This window comes from Ceratotherium simum, chromosome 16, assembly GCF_057802395.1.
Source record: "Ceratotherium simum simum isolate JZ-2026a chromosome 16, ASM5780239v1, whole genome shotgun sequence".
NCBI lineage: Eukaryota > Metazoa > Chordata > Mammalia > Perissodactyla > Rhinocerotidae > Ceratotherium > Ceratotherium simum.
In genome coordinates, this window is record NC_141915.1 from 46,444,338 (window position 1) to 46,469,338 (window position 25,001).

At 37.1% G+C, this 25,001-nt stretch overlaps 1 protein-coding gene across 8 annotated transcripts in view; it reads left to right on the forward strand.

Moving 5' to 3' along the window:
• The window catches only part of TANC2 (tetratricopeptide repeat, ankyrin repeat and coiled-coil containing 2), a 402,214-nt gene that overhangs the window by 305,084 nt on the left and 72,129 nt on the right, over positions 1-25,001 (forward strand). For all 8 annotated transcript variants that reach the window (XM_087441368.1, XM_087441370.1, XM_087441371.1 and 5 more), the window contains 3 exons: positions 2,957-3,238; positions 7,606-7,739; positions 18,271-18,502. In XM_087441368.1, the coding sequence (XP_087297494.1) occupies positions 2,957-3,238; positions 7,606-7,739; positions 18,271-18,502 (648 nt within the window). The remainder of the gene's footprint in view (positions 1-2,956; positions 3,239-7,605; positions 7,740-18,270; positions 18,503-25,001) is intronic.

The window sequence follows — 25,001 nt, forward strand, 5'->3', positions numbered from 1 at the left end:
TCTAGGACATTCAGACCTCTATTCTACGCATAGTCCTCATCTCAGTGGCCTACATAAAATATAGGAAACAAATAGAATATTTATGCCCAATTTTGATGTTCTGTAGAATTCAAACCCAGAGTTGAGGCCTTGAATGAGTATAGAACTGCCTCCTTCCTGATCTGGAGAAAATTAAATTGTTCACAGGATCACAGAAGAATGTTGTTATGGCTCTTTGATTTTTGTATAGAAGTTAACTGACTGAATCGTTTTGTTTGCCTCAGTTGAAATTTAAATTTGAGCATCCCTCTGATGTATCCAAAGATTTAATCCTTTTCATCCAGATGTTGAGGCTTTGTCCCTAATTCATATTTAGGGGGGAAGCCTACAGAAAGAAAGCAGGAAAGCTATTTCTATCCAACAGTAAATCTCTTCTTGATGTATTGAGATTTTAGGGCTCCTCAGCTCCTTAATCCCTCAGACTTGAAACTTTGGAAAAATCTTTGACTCCTTCCTGTCGCTCTCTCACCATGTCTAATCTTTTGACAAGTCTCGTACATACCTCCACTCTTTCCGTTCTCACTAGTGTCTGCCTGGTTCAGGCCTTCATCGCATCTTGCCAGGACCATTGCAGTGAGGAGTCTCCTAGATGTCACCAATCTGACTCTTCCGGTCATCCTATACTAGTATTAGATCCACTTAAATGAATCACCAAAGGAAGTGCAAACCAACTATTCAGCCTGGCATTCAGACTGTCCTCACAGAAGTAGCCAATTTTATATCTATTTTCTTATATATATATTTTTTAATCGTTGTACAACAGCTAAAATAATTAAAATTCTAAACTAAATATACTTTTTTTCACTTTTAAAAAATGTATACACAATGATTGTGGGAGAAAAATACCCAGAATATATATGCTTCTTTCACTTAACTGATGTAGTTTAATTAATTGTTGGATTGGGCTGTGGTTATTCCATGACAGAAGAATCAATGATCTTGATTGAAATATTTGCTTCTTTTGTCTTGGGTAAAATACCAACCAATTCATTTTTAAGTTTTTTTGATATAGCTAAAATTCATATTGAAAAATTCTTTTAAATATTTGTAATTAAAAATATTATCATGGGGCTGGCCAGGTGGCGTAGTGGTTAAGTGCGCCCACTCTGCTTTGGTGTCCCGGGGTTCACAGGTTCAGATCCCGAGCGCACACCAATGCACTGCTTATCAAGCCATGCCACGACAGCATCCCGTATAAAGTAGAGGAAGATGGGCATGGATGTTAGCTCAGGGCTGATCTTCCTCACAAAAAAAAAATATATATATATATCAGTCATGTCATCTCTTCACCACTTTGGTTTTTGCATATTACCTTCTATATGCGTATGCTTTATAAGTTATAATCATAATATACATTCTGTTTTGTATCCTATTTCATTAAATTTTATATCATAAATATTTCCAGGATTCTGCAAAATCTTCAATATTTTATATTTTAATGGCTATAAAAACTTTGGTTGGTATACTATAGTGTTTTAAATCATCCTAACACCATACATGCTGCAAAGAACTTTGTGTGTGTGTGTGTGTGTGTGTGTGTGTGTGTTTTATTTGTTTCCTTAGAATAAGTTCTCAGAAGCAGGATTTTGAAGTGAAAGTGGTGTTGCTAAATTTTACTATTTATTTCCTTAAAAGTCAGACATGTGTATAAGCCAAATATCATTGTTTTGTTTGTTTAATTATACAAGCAGTACAAGTGCAAAAACATTAGGTGAAAGTTTGGTTTCTGCTTCCTTGGCTGCTTAACATGTTGAAGACCTGTTAAACCATCAACACTTTTAGAGGCTTTACTTCCCCTAATAATATACCTGCTAGATTAGAGAAAAATAACGTCATGAACTTAAAGGAGTTACTGTTTTCGTTGGTATTATTAAAGTAACAGACAAGTCCTCTTTACATTCTTTTCTACAGGACTGATTTTCAACTGATATGTACTGGTATGGCCATGTTGGTTGTTAAATGTTGAAATACGTCCTTACTGGTTGGTAAAGAGCTGATGCCGTCAGCCATCTGGATGCCCCACCACAGCCTGGCCTCTCCCCCAGGAACTCCAACCCTACATCTCCCCACAATCCAACAATTAAAAAGTGATCCCCAGGCGTAGAAGGAGGCCTTAAGGACCCTGCTTCTTTACTACTTTTGCATTCATCCTGATTGCTGGTGCCCAGGCCATCCCCATTGTTTAATAAGTTTGACTATCACCCTGATTTCTGACTGTTCCGTAAATCATTACTGTTTTTTTTTTTTTTCCAAAGATTTTTATTTATTTTATTTTTTCCCCCCAAAGCCCCAGTGGATAGTTGTATGTCGTAGCTGCACATCCTTCTAGTTGCTGTATGCGGGACTCGGCCTCAGGATGAACGGAGAAGTGGTGCCTCGATGCGCACCCGGGATCCGAACCCGGGCCACCAGCATCGCAGCGCGCGCACTTAACCACCAAGCCACAGGGCCGGCCCTTTTTTTTTTTTTTTTTTTTTTTAAAGATTTTATTTATTTATTTTTTCCCCCCAAAGCCCCAGTAGATAGCTGTGTGTCATAGCTGCACATCCTTCTAGTTGCTGTATGTGGGACACGGCCTCAGCATGGCCAGAGAAGCAGCGCGTTGGTGCGAGCCCGGGATCCGAACCCGGGTCGCCAGCAGTGGAGCGCGCTCACTTAACCACCAAGCCACGGGGCCATCATTACTGTTTTAACAGTGTTTGTGTTCTGCCAACTAGAGTATCAAATGGCTGTAGCTCATCTGCCGTTGCTTTTGTGTGTAGAACCAAAATTCAGAGTTTTATTATTTTCTAAATAACCCAGAATACCATCGCACTGTAACTCTAATAGTCTCCTAAACCACACTGCTTTTTTTCTTTATTTTTCTCGATGTTGATGGTTTGGCCTAAGTTCTGTGTTCTCTTATTATTCCTTCCAGTTCGCTTTGCACCTTATAGGCCTCCAGATATCTCCCTGAAGCCTCTGCTCTTTGAAGTGCCCAGCATCACTACAGAGTCAGTGTTTGTTGGCCGGGATTGGGTTTTCCACGAAATAGATGCTCAACTTCAAAGTTCAAATGCCAGCGTGAACCAAGGAGTAGTGATCGTGGGAAACATTGGGTTTGGCAAAACTGCCATCATTTCCAGACTGGTGGCCCTCAGCTGCCATGGTACACGGATGAGACAGATCGCCTCAGACAGCCCACATGCCTCCCCCAAACGTACGTATTCGTTTTTAAAGATCTCCCTGTTTGTTGCTCCAAAATGTTTTCTGACATACTTATATTAGGTTTCATATCCTTTTATTTTGTGGTCTGTAAAACCTGACTTGCACGTGAGGACCATTAATTCAGAGTTGAGGGAAAGAGTATAATACTCTGTTTACGTTTAACCCACATATCCAGCAGTCACCTAAGTGTGACAGAAAAAACCTTTCTCTCAGAATAAATTTATGACTCTTTCCTACTAGCTGTCTGACTAGTCTGTCCTTTGGATAATGACCACAGCAATTGCTTATAAGAGCCGTTTGCATCCATCACTGTCAGCTTTTGCTCAGCCTGTGCCCATGTCTGCCTGTTACATGCCAGCACAACCTGTTTGTAGCCTTCATTTTCTTTATGTCAGTATCGTACTGCTCGGGCTTGAACTTCATTGTGTCCTTGAAGGGTTTCTCCTGATTCCTTGTGAAAAGATGCTCAGATTTCATATATATTCGTGCTTCTTTCACCATAGGCAGGGCACAGCTTAACAATCTCCACCAGGATCTTGTTTGTTTATTTTTAAAATACTTATGGTCCTTAGTTCCAGGCAATCTCTAACAGCTTAGCAAACATTAATTCATCCAATGCTCTTATCAGCTCAGTGAGGTAGTTCCTGTTATCTGCATTTCACAAATAAGTGATCTGAGGCTCAGAGAGGTTAAGTAAGCCTCCCAGGTTTCATAGTCAGTAAATGGTGAAACTAGAGTTTGAACCTAAGCAGTCTGGTTTCAGAGGCCATTCTCTTATCCATTTTGCTATACTGCCTCTCCTTATTAGAGAAACTCACTTGAGTAAAGGAGATAAAAGGAAATGTAGAGATGTTCTTCCTGTACACACTATGTGTAGAACCAGTCTACCTGGCTTGTATTAGTTACAAAAGAACAAAAAAAAGAAACTATGGCTCTGCTAGTCCAAATCAGTAGTCTAGCTCACCACACATTTTCAGATAGCAGCCAGTATAAATGATTTGTTTAAGATCATAGCTACAGAGTTCAGCACAGTGCTAGAAACTCAACAGGAACTCATTGAACACCCTCCAAACATCCTGGCTTCTTGTTGAAATTAATTAGCAATCTCATGTCCTTAAGTAGGCAGATTGCCTCTGGTAAATTTATGGATATATAACATGTAGAAGAAGAACTAATGTCTAGAAAGAAAATTGGTTGAATCAAGAGTCCCCGTTTACCAGAGTAGGTAAGAATTGGTATGAAAGAATTCTTCTTTTAAGAGCAATATCATGCTTAGTTTCTACATGAAGCTTTTCTGAGGTAGATTGGCATAGTATCATAGGAGTCAAGAGCCAAGAGTTTGAGTCCCAACACTCAAATTGACTATACTTGGTAACCTTGAGAACTTTCCTTTAATTCTTTAAATTTCAGTTTTCTCATCTGTAAAATGAGGAAGTGGGACTAGGTGATCTTTAAGATTTGTTTCTGTGCTAAAGTTCTGTGATTCTAAGATCTTAGTGGTTGAAAGTAATTTTCTACAACTATTCCAGTATTTTCCTTTGAGTGCTTATATATCACATCAAACTACTTCTTATCTGAGTAATCTAAGAGGTTAACTATTTGAGTGAGTCAGAAAGAAAACCAGATAGCTAATACTCTGACCCCTCTGTATATCACTGTTGCAGATAATAGAATGGTAGAATCATGTATGACAGAGGATAAATCCCAAGGGCAAGAAGAACTGCTTTCTCATAAAGCAAAGTTCCCTCGAGGTCCCCTACTCTAAGCCTAGGAAAGCAAGAGTTAATAGAAAACAGTCCAGGTGCTCCCCAAAGTGGAGGTTTTTTTTTACAGGTAGTTCGTTAAGTTATTCTTTTAATATCCATTGCCTTTTCTCTCCAGAGAAACTCTAAAAATATTTAGATACTCTCATTCATGAGATGAATGTCCATATATTGAGACTGTGAATTTGGCCTGATGGTTAACTTTCAAAACTTGAAAAGGTGTCAAAGGAGATAGAGTGTGTGGTTATGTATTTATCAGAATTACACAGAATCAGCACTTGCCTTGGACAAAATAATTTTTATTGTAAACTGTTGATGTCCAAACTGCATTCTATCTCTTCCATCTTAACTGAACCACTAGTCCTTAAGAAGGGTCAAGAATGAGTGACTGATGTAGCGCAAGTTATTTTTCAGCATAAATCTATTAGTGTGTGAGCCAGCACTGGAAACATTACTGGCAGTAGCAGGAGTTTTTTCTTTAATGAGTAAGAATGATGTCTGTATAGAGAGAGTTGGCTTAATTTTTTACAGAGTTTAGTTTACATTAAGCTTGAATAGGTTTATTTGGAATCCCACTGGCTTTTCTAACCCTCAGTCAGTGATACCAATGATGTATTTGTAGCAATGGAAACAAGTGGAAAATTATTGGAGCTCCCAACTTCCATCTCTGCATCATCTGTCTTTCTCCTGCCCCTGCCTCCTCCACGCCGAGCAGTACTGCTGTGGAAGATGTGAGCAGTTTAGCCTGCAGTACTGCATTGCCTGGTTCTGTCCTTCCCCCACAGACATTTAGCCCCCAGCCCGCCCCCTCCTTGTCATTTCCCTGGGAAAGTACAGAAAAGCTGTAAAGGCAGGCGCTAGCCTGTCATCCTGCTTTCCGCCTACACCCTTCCCAAACCTGACCCCCACATCAGTCTCCACCACCACCATCATCACCCACCCCACAATACATACACACAAAGAACAAAAACATTTTGTGAAAATAGACCTGTTGTGTAATTCGGGCATTATTACATTAACTACAAGTATGCTCAGCACGGTAGTTAGGAAGCTCTGTCTAATACAAGACTATATTTTCCTATCACTGAAAGTCTCAATGTAGTTATTGTTTGGATTTGGCATTTGCCAACAGCTGCCAAGCCCCCAAACAGCTGTTAAGTAAGTAAGCCCTACCCTCCCTACTCTGCTCATTTCAGAAGTCTGTTCTGCCAGTTTGCTGTGCACACTGACTGCTGCCTACCTATTAACTTTTATTTCTCCTGTTCTCTAAATACCAAACAGAAAGTAAAGACACTCAAACAAAAAAGAAATCATCTCCAAAAGGAAATAGCTAGAACACGGAGGGTATTCAGACAATAATTACCTACAAAATCAAAAGCAGATAATGGGGAATGGGGTGGGGAGAGGGATGAACAGAAGTGATACAGTGACAGACAGTGACTGAACTTTACCGCAACTCACACATTTCTTGAGGCTTTTTCACTGCCGTCTCCTGCACTTACCCTCATACAATTATTCAGAACTCTATCCAGTGACCAGGGAATTTACTCTACCAGTTGGATGGAAGAAGTCTCAGTTCAGTCCTATTGGTAGGGAGTTAAATGAGGATCACCTTCCCCTATTCTCCAGCTTTCAATAGCTATTGACCATCAAATAACAGTCTACTTATTTTGATACCCATTTTCAAAGTATGATCTTTATTCATAAATATAGTCTATATTTTCTAGTAGTAGGAAAGACATTTTCTAAATAACAAGAACAAATGGAATTTTTAATTTTTTTTAAATTTTTTTCCCCCCAAAGCCCCAGTAGATAGTTGTATGTCATAGTTGCACATTCTTCTAGTTGCTGTATGTGGGACGCGGCCACAGCATGGCCGGAGAAGCGGTGCGTTGGTGTAGCGGAGCGTGCGCACTTAACCGCTAAGCCATGGAGCCGGCCCCCAAATGGTATTTTTAAAACAGCTTTATTAAGCTACAATTCACATACCGTACACTTCACTCATTTAAATTTTCAATTTACTGTTTTTTAATATATTCCCAGAGTTGTGCAGCAATCACCACAATCTAATAGAACATTTTCGCTCCCCCTAAAAGAAATCCCATGCCTGCTAGCAGTCAATCTCATTCTCCCCCTAACTCCCTACTTCCACCTCTAGGTAACCACTAATTTACCTTTTTGGCCCTAAGGATTTCCCTATTCTGGGAATTTCATATAAATAGAATCATACAATATATGGTCTTTAGTAACTGGCTTCTTTGGATGAGTGTAATATTTTCAAGGGTTATTCATACTGTAGCATATATTTTGTCTCATTTCTGTCTATTGTCAAGTAATATTTCCTTATATAGATATACCACATTTTGTCCATTCATCACTTGATGGACATTTGGGTTGTTTCCACTTTTTGGTTATTATGAATTTTGCTTCTTTGAACATTTGTTTACAAGTTTTTTTGTAGACATATGTTTTTACTTCTTTTGGGTGCATACCTAGAAGTAGAATTGCTGGGTCATAGAACAAATGGAATTTAATCTTTCTTTGGTTCAGAGTTTTATAATTATGTGATGCAAACTATCTCATCTTTTTAATCCAGATGTGGATGCCAACAGAGAGCTGTCACTCACACAGCCACCTTCAGCCCACTCATCTATCACCAGTGGAAGCTGCCCAGGAACTCCAGAAATGCGCAGGCGGCAGGAGGAAGCTATGCGGAGACTAGCCTCTCAGGTACAATAGGATTCTCAGGTTGCGGGCCTGCTAGTTCCATTTTAACATCAAGGGGGCAAAGGTAGGGAGACCCTTGGCAAAGTTAACAAAAATATGTACAGGTATACCATGAGAAGATGGAGAAAAGTTTCTCTTTCTTTGCTGTTCCTAGAAAAATACTTTATTATTATGGAATCAGAACCTTGTTGTTGGAAAGGCCCTTACAAATAACCAAAGTCCCATAATGAATAGATAAGGAAGTTGAGACTCAAAGAAGTTATATGATTTACTCAAGATCACAGTATAAGTAATCGATAGTTTTTTATTTTCATTCCTAGCTCAAAACTCTTCCTGTTATACTGCACTGTCTGTAATATTTTTTATATGTTTGGGTTTTAAATTTCTATTTTTATCAAAGTAACATATGCATATAGTTTGGAAAATCGAATAATGCTCAAAGACTTATAATAAAAACCAGCCATTCACTTCCCCTCCTCAACCCAACCTCTCCCCAAAGGCAGCCACTTTCAACTCTTAAGGCTGTTTCTGTGATCTTTACCTCCATGTTCGTAAATAATATTCATATACTGCTATAACTTTTCTCATCAGTTTTCCACATTATCTATGGCTTCTTATTATGGATGGTGAGAATTTTTCCTTCCTCCCTCCAACATCTCAGTACAGTTATATCATGATTTTTGTCTGAATCCATGTTGTAGTATTTTCAGCATTAATACTATGCAAACATGGTTCATTGTAGAATCAAGAATAACATTTCCTTCTTGAGCAATTTTGTTTTTCCTGAGGTTATTAAATGCCTCATTTTAAAATTTGCTTATTTTTCTTCAAACCTATGGCTGTCATTCCATAACCCTTAATAGCTTTGTAAAATTCCTCTTAATACAATTTTCCATCAGTTACATTTTTCCCCCGGAGACATTCATCCTAGAGCCCTCCATTAAGCTCAGTCTGGACCTAGGATGCTCTCAAGGCTTACCACCTGGTTGTTATCCTGGAAATTCCTATTCTCTTCTGTGTTTGATCCCATGTCATCATCTCTCTTGATTTTATTCCTCATTTTGGTGAAGCACATCCTTCAGTAGCTTCCTAAGAAAGAATGCATAGGAGATAAGTTTTTTGAGACTTAATGTTTCTAAAAGCATCTTTATTCCATTCTCATAGGTTACCATTTGTTTGACATAATATAATTCTAGGTTAAAAATGATTTTCCTGGGGCCAGCCCGGTGGCACAGTGGTTAAGTGCGCATGCTCCGCTGTGGTGGCCCGGGGTTCACAGGTTTGGATCCCAGCCACGCATCAATGCACCGCTTGTCAAGCCATGCTGTGGCAGGCATCCCATGTAAAGTAGAGGAAGAGGGGCATGGATGTTAGTCCAGGGCCACTCTCCTTCAGCAAAAAAACAAGGATTGGCATTGGATGTTAGCTCAGGGCTGATCTTCCTCACAAAAAAAAAAAAAAAATGATTTTCCCTCAGACTTTTTTTTTTTTTTTTTTAATTTTTTTTTTTTAAAGATTTTATTTATTTATTTTTTCCCCCCCCAAAGCCCCGGTAGATAGTTGTATGTCATAGCTGCACATCCTTCTAGTTGCTGTATGTGGGACACGGCCTCAGCATGGCCGGAGAAGCGGTGCGTCGGTGCGCGCCTGGGATCGAACCCGGGCCGCCAGCAGCGGAGCGCGCACACTTAACCGCTAAGCCACGGGGCCGGCCCACCCCTCAGACTTTTGAATGCATTGCTCCATTGTCTTGAGCTTTCAATATTGCTATTAAGTAATATGGTACTATTCTTATTCCTAATTCTTTTTTTTTTTTTTTTTTTTGGTGAGGAAGATCAGCCCTGAGCTAATATCCGTGCCAATCCTCCTCTTTTTGCTGAGGAAAACCGGCCCTGAGCTAACATCTATTGCCAATCCTCCTCCTTTTTTTCCCTTTTTCTCCCCAAAGCCCCAGTAGATAGTTGTATGTCCTACTTGCACATCCTTCTTAGTTGCTGTACGTGGGGTGCCGCCTCAGCATGGCCGGACAAGCGGTGCGTCAGTGCGCGCCCGGGATCCGAACCGGGGTCGCCAGTAGCGGAGCACACGCACTTAACCACTAAGCCATGGGGCCGGCCCCCCTAATTCTTTATATGTATCTTTTTTCTCTCCAGAAGCTTTTAGGGTCTTCTTTTTATCACTGTTGTTCTTGGGTCTTTTTTTCATTTATTCTGTTGGTACCTAGCAAGCCCTGGAAATATTCTTTGATTCTAAGAAATGCTTTTGTGTTATTTATTGATAATTTCCTCCACATTGTTTCCTCTCTTCTCTTCTTCTACAACTTCTTTTAATCAAAAATTAGATTTCCTATACTGATACTCTAGTTTTCTTAACTTTTCTCTCCTGTTTTCTTTACTTTTGTTTTTCTATTTTGGTTTTTAATCCACACTTAAGAGATTTCCTTAATGTTACTTCCCAATCCTTTCACAAAAAAATTTTTTTTGGCTGTCGTAGTCCTAATTTCCAATAGCTCTTTCTTTTTCCCCAGTTGTCCCTTCTTTTTTGTAGCATCCTGTTCTATATGGATGCAGTACGTTCTCTTATCTCTTCCTTAATGGTTAGGTACTGAAAAACTGACTGGAAGCTTGTGTGTATAGAGAGCTTAACTATAGAGCATTAAGATGACCTGCCATCTTAATGAGTATTTATTGGAAATACTCAAAAGTCAGTGTCCATAAGTTTTTTTTCTTGTGCTCTTCATCTTCTCTAGCAAAGAATCTACCAATCTTCTCCCTGGAGGGTATATATCCTGGGTACCAGCATTCTGGAGCTAGGCAGGAGAAAAGGGCAAGAGTTTCACCATTCAGTATGCAGACTTTTACTTAAGCCCCTTGTTTCAGTCCTGCACCTGATCCCTATCTACTCTGTGTTTGGTGTCCCTAAGTCTAGATTCTCTCTAGTTGACTTTCTCTAGTGAATATGATTCTCTTTCCTGTGGGTGTTGGGGAAGGTAGTCACCTGGCTTGGCAGGGTGGGGATAGATATCTGGGGATCTCACTGCTCCTTATATGAACTTTGAATAATTTCTGTGTTGTCAGCTCCCTTCCTCACCCCCGTCTTCCACTGTTCCTGGTGCTTCTAACTCCTATGCTTTTCTGAGGTTTTACAGATGATTTGGCTTCTCCTGTTATTACCTCCAGCAGGCATTTGTTTCACCTTCTTCTTCCTGTTAAGTCATTTATGAATCCTACATTCACTTTCCATCTTTATATATTATAATCTAAGATTATAGACAGATATCCCTATAGATGGAGTTTGAATTTCTGTTTCTTATTCTCCTTTTATTTTTGAGGCTTTTCCAGGGAAGAACAGAGTATAAAATGTCTGTCTCCAGTACTTAAAGAAGTCTCTTGTCATGGTTAATTGGTAATGAAAAACAAAGAGTCATCTAAAATATCATCAGCTTCTAATTTCTTCATTGAAATCCAATTCAGCTCAGAGCCAGAAGCAGCATGTTTCCCCCAATTATGGTTTTAATTGTCTCCACTCATTGGTGCACACCCATTTATCAGTGGGCTTCTGAAAACAGTCTGAGATTTCCCCCATCTTCATTGCTAACTCAGTGCAACTTTAAAAGTCATCTCCACTTTTTTCTAAATACTCCCTCTGTAAACTGGCTCCCACCTCTCCCTTAGAACCATCAGAATAAATATTATCTTAGAAATACATCAATGCTGAAGAGCTTCCATCATCACAGTCATTCATTTATTCACTTAGAGTGTATGTTTGGAATGCCTGTAATACAAGACTGAAGTTAAAGCAGTGAACAAAACAGACACAACTCCTGCTGTTATGTAGCCATGTTCTCGTGGTGGGAGAAGGCCAGTAAACAAATATATAACATGTCAGGTGGTAATGAGTGCTGAAAAGAGCTCGGAGAATTAAGTCTCCCTGCGTGGTCAATTCTTAGTCTCTCTCTCATCAAGAGAAAAAGTCCCAAGATGTTTGTTTAATATTTGGAGAATATTTTATATATTGTTAGTAGGAAATTAGTGACTACACTTACTTGAGAAGTGATCACATTTTAAATTCCGTGATTGTATCTTCCTTACGCAAAATATAAATAAATCTTTTTTTGCACCTAGAGTTGGGATATTTTTAAATTTATATTAAACATTGTATAAGAAATGTCCCCTTGGATTAAAATTGATGTGTATGTTCAATATTTGGAAAATGTTAAATATTGAAAGTAGGAAATTAGTGATTATTTACACTTACACAGGAAAATATTTTAAATTTTATGATTATTTCTTCCTTAAGTAAAGTATAAATACATCTGTTTGTACCTAGAGATGGGATATTTTTAAATTGATACTAAACATTGTATACAAAATGGCCCCTTGAATATTATCCCAATAATTGTGCCACATGTTACAGTTAAGGTATACAAGTTTGTGCTGTAGAAGCATAGAGCAGAAGCCAACAATCTTGCTTCTCATCTATAACAAACCAGTAAGCAGAAATTTATCTTTTCGGTAAGATTTTCAAATCAGTATTTTGATGAAGTAAGCTAAAATATGAGAGTTAAAAGTGTCTTTGAAAAACCTCTTGATTTGATAGACAAAGTTCTTAGTGTCAATTCTTGTATAACAGTAATTATCATTGGTGTTTCATAGTATTCCTGCTGCTTCCTGTGCTGCTACTTAATTGAGAACACTGAAGATTTTTTGTCACAGCTTTAGAACAACTTTAGTTATTGAAGAAACACTTTCCACTTGAAGTAACAGATTTTGCTAGGTTGGCATCCCTTAAATGTATTTCCAGTTAATATTACATATTTCTTCTGAAGTGTAATTGCAGTAGAGGGGCACAGAGATCTCATTCAGGGTCTTTCTAAATATGTGAATTTAGCTATAACTATAGCTTTTCCAGGTTTTGAATCTGTTACTACCAAGTGGTCATACATGCAGAATTCACCAGACAAGAAGAAGCTAGCTTACATTTACTGAGGACTTAATGTGTATTGAACTCAGTACTATTTATATTTGTTGTTCATTTCTTCATTCTTACCTTAACCCTATGAGGTGGTCATTATTATTCCCATTTTACAGATGAGGAAATTGCTTCAGTGATTAATTTTTTCAAGGTCATACTATTAGTAAATGACAGGGCTAGGATTCAGAGCCAGTATTCACCCCTATGAGGTGAGTCCTATTATTCTCCCTGTTTTACAGATAAGAAAACAGAGGCTCTGAGGTGAAATAACTTGCTGAGATAACTAGTACATAACTGAACCAAGATTTAAACTGAGGCAGGCAGGCTCCAGAGTCCATGCTTTTAACCACTATACTATGCTGTCTCTCTAGTGTAACAGGAAGGATTTTTGTTCAGTGTTCTTTTGGAAAAAATCTATCAATAATTGAATGCAGCTTTAAAGAAAGAAAATTATAATGAGGGAGCACCTTTCAGTCATTTTGCTGACCTAAAATTCTTTTTCAAAAAAGACTTTCATGCAACTAGAAGCTCCTGTTACTTTAGATAAGTTGTCACTGGCTTAGTCCTTAGATTAAGAAGCTAATACATCTGAAATAAGCTAATTAAAGAAACCAGCTAATTTTAAGAAGTGTCAAAGAGACACAAAAAGCAAAGTTTTTTTTTCTAACGAAATCTGCGTATGAAAAAAATCAAATGTCATCCTTGTGAAGAGACTAGTTCTGTACTAAATCAGGGGGATGTTAAATGATCGTGGTTCCTGAAATTGTTGCTGCTACTATTAAAGCTGTCAGCCAAAGAAGTAACCATTTCAGCAATCCTGTAATATGAGCATGTTGAGCATAATGTGGAGACTTCAGAGATCCCACACACACACATATATACAGAGGAAAAAAAACCAAAAATGACAACAATGAAGTGTAAGATTTGATTTATGCTGCAGTTGGCTATTTTTGAAAATGTTTACATTTTAGGAGAAATGAGATCCAAACTAAATAACAACCTGTAGATGATGTTTTATAAAATTTGTCTAGGACTTTTTTCTTCTAAAAATTAATACTGAAATTTTATATTCAGACCCAGATTTCATCTATGTTCAGGATGCTGAATATGGGAAACAACTTTGTCAATTTCAGTGTTTTTTTAAATCTCTCTCTTCCACTAAAATGGGTGGGTGTTTAAATTGTTCACCGTTGTATCCCCTGCTGCTAGCACAATGCCTGGTACATGTATTAGTTAAATGAATGCATAAACTGTGGTCTGTTCTTTATACTGAAGCCTGTAATCTTTCTAAATCATGTATTTGTTTTTGCTACTTAAAACCTGTAAATGCTCTTCATTCTCTTGAATGAAATTCAAACTCCTTTCTTAAAACATCACATGAACTGTAATGAAAAGGCCTTTACTTTTTGAATCTAGCCCAGGGTGTCTCAGCCTCAGCACTATTGACATTTTGGGCCAGATAATTCTTTGTTTGGGTGGCTGTCCTATTTATTGTAAGATGTTTAGAAGCATCCTTGGCCTCTACCCACTACCCAGTAGCACTCCTCCAACCCATAGTTGTGATGACCAAAAATGTCTCCAGACCTTGGCAAATGTCCCCTGGGGAGCAAAGTTGAAAGCAAAGCACCCCCAGTTGAAAACTGCTGCTCCGTTGTATCTCCCACCATTCTCCACTCACTCACACTCTAGCCACACTAAAATTAATTTCAGTTCCTTGCAAGTGTAAAGCTGTGTCTTGCCTGAGGACCTTTGCACATACCCTTTTCCTCTGCCTGGAACACTACTGCCCTCAGTTCACTCCTCCTCATCCTTCAGATCTCAGCTTAAATATTACTACTTCTAAGAAGCCTTCTCTGGCTCTCCTAAGTTACTTACTTAGATGCCCCATCTCTATGTTGTCCCAGCACCTTATATTTTCTCTCTCATAGTGCTTTTTTTTCCAGTTTTATTGAGACATAATTGACATATAACATTGTATTAAAGATGTACAAGAGGGGCTGGCCCTGTGGCGTAGCGGTTAAGTGTGCACGCTCCGCTGCTGGTGGCCCGGGTTCAGATCCCAGGCGCGCACAAACACACCGCTTGTTAGGCCATGCTGTCGCAGCGTCCCACATAAAGTAGAGGAAGATGGGCACAGATGTTAGCCCAGGGCCAGTCTTCCTCAGCAAAAAGAGGAGGATTGGTATGGGTGTTAGCTCAGGGCTGATCTTCCTCACAAAATAAAAAAAAAAAAGATGTCCAGCATAATGACTTGATATATGTATATATTGTGAAATGATTAAGTAAGTTTAGTTAACATCCATAACCTCACATAGTTACAGAATTTTTTCTTATGATGAGAACTTTTAAGATCTACTCTCAGCCACTTTCAAATATACAATACTGTATTGTTAACTATAGTCACATGAAATTGCATCCCCAGAACTTATTTATCTTATAACTGGCAGTTGTACCTTTTGACCACCTTCACCCATTTCTTCCACCCCACACCCGCCCACCTTTGTCAACTACCAATCTTTTCTTTGTTTCTATGAGTTCGGCTTTTTTAGATTCCTCATATAAGAGAGATCATACAGTAATTGTCTTTCTCTCTCTGACTTATTTCGTTTAGCATAATGCCCTCGAGGTCCATCCGTGGTGTCACAAATGGCAGGATTTCCTTCTTTTTACGGCTGAGTAATATTCCATTGTGTATATATACCACATTTTCTTTATCCATTCATCCATTGATGGATACATTGGAATTTAAGTGATACAAATGCCAGTCATTATGTAAATTAAATTTTTGTGTCTAAATAAATTCCAGATATTCAAAGCTGCCTTTTTTTATGTGCGATTAGCTTAATCCTGTCACAGATTATTCATTTGAAGTAGAAAATGGTCTTTGGAGAGGGAAGGCCTTAGACTTTTTAACACAAGCCTGACACTTGCTGCCACTCAATCATTTGATTAGGGCCTTTGATGAGGATTATGCTTAGTTTTATCATTTCTTGTGTACAGCATTAAGTCAGAAGCTTTTTATACCCAAGACTATACTGACCTCCAGTCTTCTTTTGTCGGTATAGCCTACAAACCTGCCCTTTTCACAAAAGTAATCTAAAATTTACTCGCTATCTTGTTTAAAGAATTAATACAATTCTGATCATATAAAATATATTTTGGATAAAATTATTTTAATAAAGAGTTTAAGGATTTAACATGAGAAAAACTTGACATGGAAAAAAATTACTAATGTAAGAAAGAGATAGCTGAAACTGAAATTTCAGCAAGTCATTTTGAGAGACAAGAATTCACCAAGGAGAAAGGTTTTACATGCTGATTTATTGGGGGTGGACTAATTCTGAACCATTTCCAAGAAGTTGGAATAATAGTGACTAAGTATGGGTGGCCATGATGACTTCCTCAGAGCTGTAGAGAGTGATCTAATATCCATCACTGAACACTGGTACAATGAGAAACTGAAGAAAAAGCCTACATTCCCAGGCTTGTTTCCTATTTTTATACATGGGAAAAGTTGTAGATAATGTCAATAGATAATTTAGGGAAAGTACCAAATGTTTTTGACAGATTGTATGTACATATACATTTATAACTTCTATAACTATAACTACTTTGAAATGTCTAGTAAATACCTATTATGAGCGACAGTGCAAATCTCTTGAAGAAGTTAAATGGTCTTTCTGCCTGAATTCTGCAAAGGAATTGAGATTTTATATTTGGAATGCCAAAGAAATATTTAAAATTAAAAGAAAGAAAGGCAGCCACAGCAGGGGCAACTTTAGCATTGACCTTTGTTAGATAAAACTTCATTCAGCCAAGAGCACAGATGATTTTTAATGAAATCAGTAAAAGAAGCTTCTTTCTAAATTTCAGAATTTTTATCTTCAAACTTATATCCCATTACTTTAGATAAAGGGTAAGTTACAGCTAATTTGTTCAGTAGTGCTTCGCCTCGAGATGTGAAATCAATTGAGGTAAAATATGATGAAAATTCATATTGATTCAGAGGTTTGCTGTTTGCTTTTTATAAAGTGGAGATTTAGATCCACGTGGACATAACCACTGACATTCACTATTCATTGAGAGGACAGATCAATTGCTGCCAAGTTTTCTCCTTGGATTCCTTACATTGTGCTAAAGATAGGTAATAAAGCAATGGCCAATCTATCTAAAGAAAAGAGTAGAGATTTTTTTAAATACAACTTTTCATTTCTACTTCCATATTATGCTCAGACACCATTGCTTCACTCACAAGCAATGTAAGTTATATGTGTACTATCCTCAGCTTTATATCTGTACTAACATTTCCTGTATTGTTCAATTTTTTTTATGTTTAATGAGAAAGATTTCAGGTGTTTAAAAAACAGTGACATTTCCAGCATTTGTTAAAGAGCTAGGATGACCATACCTATATATTATGAGTCTTTTCAAAGCAGAACACTTATTGGATGACTGTTCTCTAAGAGAAGACTGAAGAGCTGGAGTCCTGGTAGTGTATCTGTGAATGTCCCTAAGGCAAATTGCAAATGCCTATAGGCACAAACGTAGTAGCTGACAAGGAGAGAGTATACCCAACCCTGATGATGACAATGATGATGATGAGAGAAGGAGATGGAGAAGAGGGTGACGGTGATGATGGTCGCGTCAGCTAACATTACTGTGCACTTAACTATGTGCTGAGCACAATGCCAGGTGCTTTCCATACATTTCAGCTGAATCTCCCAGCTAAATTCATGTTATCTACCCAATCCCATCACTTTTGTGGGCAGACTGAGCTAGCAGAGTGATCCTAGATTAAAATCATCCTCTCGACTTGCCCCTGAGGCAAAAAGAACAACTAGAAGCTACGGAGTGAGCTCTGTGCTAATTCAAACAAACAAAAAACTGGAGTTTAAGACTCCAGGTTCCAGCTAGACAGCCCAGACCCTGGATGATATTGACTCATACATTTTCTGAGTTCTTTAAATTTAAGACCTGCATCTAACAAAAATCTCACTCCTTTCCTTCTTCCTGTTATCTAATTCTGATTCTCTCTGTCTCTGGATGTCCAGAAAATATTTAATGATAATTCTTAAATCTGAATTATTTATTTTTTATAATGTGGTTTATAACACGATTATAATTTAAAAAGTGATGACTTATAAGCATATGTGTTTGTTACGACTAACGTGTTTTTTCTCTGATTATTTTATTCCTAATGCTTTGTTATAAGATCAGACTCTTTCTGTACTGCTCCATGCTGAATAAATATTAGAGAGATTAATGTAAATCTTTATTCTCAGGCTAGCTTCCTATTTTTAATAATCCAAAGGGAAAACTCAGTCTGTATTTATAAATTTTAATTGTGAATTATGGTATCATATGTATACAATAGAAATTTCGTGTCAAATATCTGATCTTAGGTAAATCAGGCATTTTCTGAGTTAGCAGCTTTTATTTTTACTTGAAAAAGTTGAGGAATGGGGAGACAGAAGACAGTGTTAGAGAATGATTATATAATAACAGGGCTACTGCTCTTGCTACTGATAAACCTGTCTGCTTTCTCAATTTTCTTTTGTAGGTGGTTGCCTATCACTATTGCCAAGCAGATAATGCCTACACCTGCCTGGTACCGGAATTTGTCCACAACGTTGCTGCCCTGCTCTGCCGCTCACCTCAGCTGGCAGCCTATCGGGAGCAGCTTCTTCGGGAGCCTCACCTACAGAGCATGCTGAGCCTTCGGTCCTGTGTTCAAGACCCCATGGCCTCCTTCCGGAGGGGAGTCCTGGAGCCCCTGGAGAATCTCCACAAAGGTACAGATGAGGTGCAAAGAAGGTGAAAAGTGGGGGCTTTGGAGCCCAGGTTTACCTGCGGAATGCTATAGAAATGATTATTTTTATCACATTGCCAAAACTAAATGTTCCATAGCTGATGTCCTAAAGGATACAGTAACAGATAAAAGATTTTACTTGAAAAAATAAAAATTTCTGCAGGAACAGCTATTTCCTCCTTTTATTATAAAAATTCTGGTTCTCATTTCCAAATATAATGCATTTTTCTTGTACTAAAGATACAAGAAAAGTATCTTTCTCCACTTTCTCCACTAAAGAACTTCCAGTCCTTTCTGTGGAGTTCAAATAAATCAGTAAAGCCATGGCTCCAACTCTGTGTTGTGGAGTTTCCATGGTTAGAATCAGTCTTTATGTTTGATATTTTTTATTACTCCATAGTTTAGGTAAAATGAAATGACATTGTGGTTGCACAAGTCTGTGTATATGCTAAAAATCACTTAATTGTCCACTAAAAGGTGTTTAAAAGGTATAAAATATTTTTTAAAAGTGGGGAAAAAGTGAAATGGAATCTATCTCCCTCTCATGCTCATGCCTTTTTCCCTTTTTCCTCTGCAACTCTCGTGTTGGCTGTGGCCTCAGTGCAACCATCTCTTCCTTCACCCATCTCTGCCCCATCCCCTTAACAATGTTTTGTCAATGCTAGAAGCCAAAGAAAAGGGTTTGAGTAAGCGTGAGATTCTTGAGCAATCCTGTTTATTCCTGCGAGACTTATATACCTTTCTTGAGGGTTTCAGAGGTACTCATAAGAAAAAATGATTATAATTTCTATTCTCCTGGCCACCATCTTCAGTTATTTCAACCTCCATGCTAGTTACTTGGATATCAAAGTTTCTCTTCTCAACTCTGATGACCTCTGTCTATACCTCTCCTATTAGTTTTACCATACCCTAGACTTTTTTAAACCTTGGAATTTCTCCACAAATATTTTTAAGCATGTTTTCTGTACATTCAGTCAATCTCTAAATCCTGTTAATTCTGCCTTTGTGATGTTTCTCACATCCATTAATCTCAAATTCATTCCTACCATTGTCATCCCAAAGGGTATTCAACTGCCCATTGTATCACATATGTATTACTTCCCTTCCTGGTCTTTTCTGGTTTTCTGCTTTAGTGCTTTTCTCACATACCTTAATATACCTTCTCCTCACATCTCTGCCTGTCAGAATTCTACCCATCTTTCAATGACCATCTTAAAGGCCACCTTGTTCATGAAATATCTGTTAATCCACCTGCCCCACTGTAGCAAGATACAGTTTCCTTCCAAATGGACATTAGGTTTTTTGTATCTTGCTTATGTTACTTAATACATTATTATATGTATAATAAGAATTTAAAATTTTATTACTAGCATTTATTGAACATTTACTATATGTTAGACACTATACTTTATGCTTTACAAGAGTTAGTTATTTCTGTATTTATCCTGTCCCTTTGACTAAATTGTATGCTATTGAAGTTAGGGACCTTTTCTTATTCAACTATTATCCTTCATAGTGATTACCTCACCTTGAACATAGTAGACATTTCAGGGAATAAATTTGGAACAAGTAAGTGAACATAGAAATTGCTCACATGTAGGGGTACCTTGAAGGAAGGACAGTGACACAAAGATCTACATCTCATGGCTAATTCAAGGAGGATATCCAAATGCTTGCAGACTCACCTCCAGATTCTCAGCCATAATTCATGTGTTTTATAATTTTGTTATAATATATACTAGAGGGGCCGGCCCCGTGGTATAGTGGTTAAGTGCGTGCACTCCGCTGCTGATGGCGCGGGTTCGGATCCTGGGTTCGCACTGATGCACCATTTATCAGGCCATGCTGTGGCAGTGTCCCATATAAAGTGGAGGAAGATGGGCACAGATGTTAGCCCAGGGCCAGTATTCCTCACCAAAAAGAGGAGGATTGGCATGTGTGTTAGCTCAGGGCTGATCTTTTTCACACAAAAAAAGAAATATATATATATATATCTGCTGCTCATTTAGGTGTCCATAACTAGCTTTAGATATCTCTGTGGATAAATACTGTTCTAAGAGAATTTCATTATTCCGTCTAATTCCTTTGTTCTTACTCTTAAAACAAAATCACCATCATGATCAATAGCTGGAAACACAATTTATAAAATAAATGAAATACTAAAAATTATTTGATTGACCCACAAGAAGGCAGGAAAGAAAAGAACAGAATAAAAAATTGGTTTTAAAAAAAGGTGGAACAAGCAAAATGATAGACTCAAAATCAGTCATATCAATAATTACATTAAATGTAAATGGACTAAACACTTCTATTAAAAGGCAGAAACTGTCATATTGGATAAAAAGCAAGACCCAACCATATGCTATATACAGAAGAGGTTGTTTAAATATAAAGGCACAGATTGAAAGTGAAAGGATAGAAAATATATACCATGTAAACGTGGAGCATAAGAAACCTGGAGTGGGTATATTAATGTCAGGCAGAGTAGACTTCAAGACAAAGAGTATTATCAGAGGGGCATTTGATAAACATAAAAGGGCCAATTTATCAAGAGATAAAATAATCCTAAACATGTATGCACCTAAAAATGGAGGTTCAAAATATATGAACCAAAAACTGAGAGAACTAAAGAGAAAAATAGGCAAATAATCATAGTTGGACATTTTAACATCTCTCTCTCAGTAACTGTTAGAACAAGTAAACAGAAAATTAGTAAGAATGTAGACGGTTTGAATAACACTGTCAACCAACTTGATCCAACTGACATTTATAGAACACTACCAACAAACTGCAGAATATACATTCTTATGAAGTGCACATGGACCATATCGTAGACCATAAAACAAGTCTGAAAATTTCAAAACATTAAAATCTTACGCAAAATGTTCTCTGAGATAATGAAATTAAATTAGAAATCAATAAAAATAAAATCTCCAAATATTTAGAAATTTAACAACATGCTTCTAAAAAACCATGACACAAAGAAGAAATCACAAAGGAAATTATAAAATATTTCAAACTGAGTACAAGCATACCTCAGAGATATTGCAGGTATGTTTCCAGATCATTGCAATAAAATGAATATGGCATTGAGTGAGTCACATGAAATTTTTGGTTTCCCGGTGCATATAAAAAGTTATGTTTACACTATACTGTAGTCTATTGAGTGTGGAATACCATTATATCTAAAAAAAAAAGTACATACCTTAATTAAAAAATATTTTATTGCTAAAACGTGCTAACCATCATCTGAGCCTTCAGTGAGTCTTATCTTTTTGCTGGTGGACGGTCTTGTAAAAAATACAACATCTGTGAAGTGCAGTAAAGCAAAATGCAATAAAAGGAGGCATGCCTGTAATATAGTATCAATGTCTGCATTTCTGACTTAACTAGAAAAAATGAGGAAAATAAACCTAGAGTAAACAGAAAGAAGACAATAATAAAAGCAAGAGCAGACATCAGTGAAATAGAAAAAAAATGAATGGTTAAAATAAATAAACTCCTAACAAGATTGATCAAGAAAATGAGAGAAAAACACAAATTAACATCAGGAATGAAAGAGGAGATAGCACTACCGTTCCTACAGACACTAAAAGAAAAATAAGGGATTATTATGAACAACTTTATAACAGTAAATTCAACAACTTAAATTGGACAAATTCTTAAAAAATACAGCTTACAAAGTGACTCGAGAAGAAATAGAAAATCTAAATAGCCCTTATCTATTAAATTTAATTTGTAATTTTAAAGGAAACAAAATCTTCCAATGAAGAAACCTCCAGGTTCGGATAGTTTCACTGATGAATTGTATTCACCATTTAAAGAAGAAATAATACCAACCTTACACAAATATTTTCAGAAAATAGAAGATACAGGAACATTTTTCAACTTGTTTTATCAGACATGTTTTATTAGACAAGTATAATGCTGACACCAACATATGATAAGGATCTTATAAGAAAAGAAAATTACAGGCCAGTACTCCTCTTGCCTATAACAGCAAAATCCTAAAAAAACTAAAAGCAAATTGATTAGTCCTACTCAATCAGGAGTGCAGCATTAGTTTAACATTTGAAAGTTAGTCAGTATAATTCATCATATTAACAGAATAAAGGAGAAAATCTACATATTTTTATATAAGTATATATTTATATACAATGTATATATCTATAATCTCAATAAATGTAGAAAAGCATTTGACAAAATACTAAAATTAACAATAAAAACTTTCTGCAAGCTAGAAGGAAATTTAGTCTATTAAAGGACAACTCCAAAAAACATGCATGAAACGTTGACTACTTCCCCCCTAACATCAGGAGCAAGACAAGAATGTTCCCTCATTCTCACCACTTAACATTCAACATTCAGCATTCCACTGGTGGTTCAAGCTAGCACAATGAGAAAACAAACAAGCAAATAGTATAAAGATTGGAAAGGATGGGCCGGCCCCGTGGCTTAGTGGTTAAGTGCGTGCGCTCCGCTGCTGGCGGCCCGGGTTCGGATCCCAGGCGCGCACCGACGCACCGCTTCTCCGGCCATGCTGAGGCCACATCCCACATACAGCAACTAGAAGGATGTGCATCTATGACATACAACTATCTACTGGGGCTTTGGGAGAAAAATAAATAAATAAAATAAAATAAATAAAAAAATGAAAAGATTGGAAAGGAAGAAGTAAAACTGTCTTTATTTGTAGACAGCATGATTGTTTACCTAGAACATTCTAAGGAATCTACAAAAGGGAAAAAAAAGCCTACTAGAACTGTGAGGTACAGAGTTTCAGGCTATAAGGTCAATATACAAATATTTATTGTATTTCTATACTAGCAGCAAACACTTGAATACTGACATTTAAAAAGTAGTGTGACAGTTTTAAAACATGGCTGCAAATTCTTTGACATTCCACCTAGCCAGATTTGGGGTCTACGTCTCCTCCCCTTGAATCTTGGCTGGCTTGTGACTGCTTCAACCAATAGAATACCACAAAGTGATGCTATGTGATATCCGAAGCTAGGTCATAAACGGCTATGTAGCTTCCATCTTCTTCACTGAAACACTTGCTTTTGGAGGCATGTATTGCCATGTAAGAAGTCTGACTACCCAGAGTTCACCACGCTTTGAAGAAGTACAAACCACATTGAGAGGCCTTGTCAAAGTGTTCCAGTTGACTGTTCTAGTCTTCAATTCGTTCCAGTCCTGACACCAAGCATGTGCTTTTTTTTTGTTCCAGATGATTCCAGCCCCCAGGCGTTTCATTAACCCCTAGCTGTTTGATATAGCAGTAGATTTGTTTGATACAGCAGTTTGATAACCGGAACAAATACCATTTTCAATAGCATCAAAATACTTAAGAATAAATTTAAGAAAAGATTTGTAACACCTCTGCAGTGAAAGCTACAAAACATTGCAGAGTAAAGTTAAAGAACTTAGTAAATGGAAAAGATATGCTATGTTTGTAGATCAGTGTTTTTCCCCAAACTGGTCTATAGATTCAGCATAATCCCAATCAAAATCCCAGCAGGATATTTTTGTAAAAATTGACATCTTTTAGAAATGCAAAGGACCAAGAACAGCCAAAACAATCTTGAAAAAGAAAAAATTGGAATAACAACAGTACCTGGTTTCAAGACTTAATATAAAGCTAATCAGGATAGGCAGTGATGTGCTCAAAGCTGCCAAGATAATTTTGAAAAAGAATTTTTGTCATCAAATGATACTGAAACAACTGGATAAATGAATGGAAAAAACGAATCTCAATCCTTACCTCACACCATACACAAAAATTAATTTGAGATAGATCATGGACCTAAGTATAAAAGCTAAATCTCTAAACCTAATAGAAAAAAACATAGAATATTTTCACTTTGGAGTAGGTAAAGATTTCTTAGAACATTAAAAATCATTAATTTTGTAAGAAAAAATTGATAAATTAAACTTCACCAAAATTTAAAATATCTGCTCAACAAAAGATACCACTAAGAAAAAGGGAAAGCAAATGACAGGAGGGGGAAATACTTCAGTGTGTGTGTGTGTGTGTGTGACAAAGCACTTGTATCCACAATACCTAAAGGATTCCTATAAATCAATGATGATAAGATAAATAATCCAATTTTTAAATGGACAAAAGATTTAGACACTTCACAAAATAAGATATACAAATAGCCTATAAGCACGTGAAAAAGTGTTTAACATCATTAGTCATCAGGGAAATGCAAATTAAAGTCACGATGAGACATTTTACTCCCACTATAATAGTTAAAAATTTTTAAGTTGAACATCAAATGTTGGTGAGGATGATAAGCAACTGAAACTCTCATACATTGCTGGTGGGATTATCAAAATAGGTACAACTGCTTTGGAAAACTATTTGGCAGTTCCTTATAAAGTTAAATATAAATCTACCTTATGAGCAAGCAATTCTACTGCTATGTATTTACCCAAGAGAAATGAAAACATATGTCTACAAAAAGACTTGTCCAAGA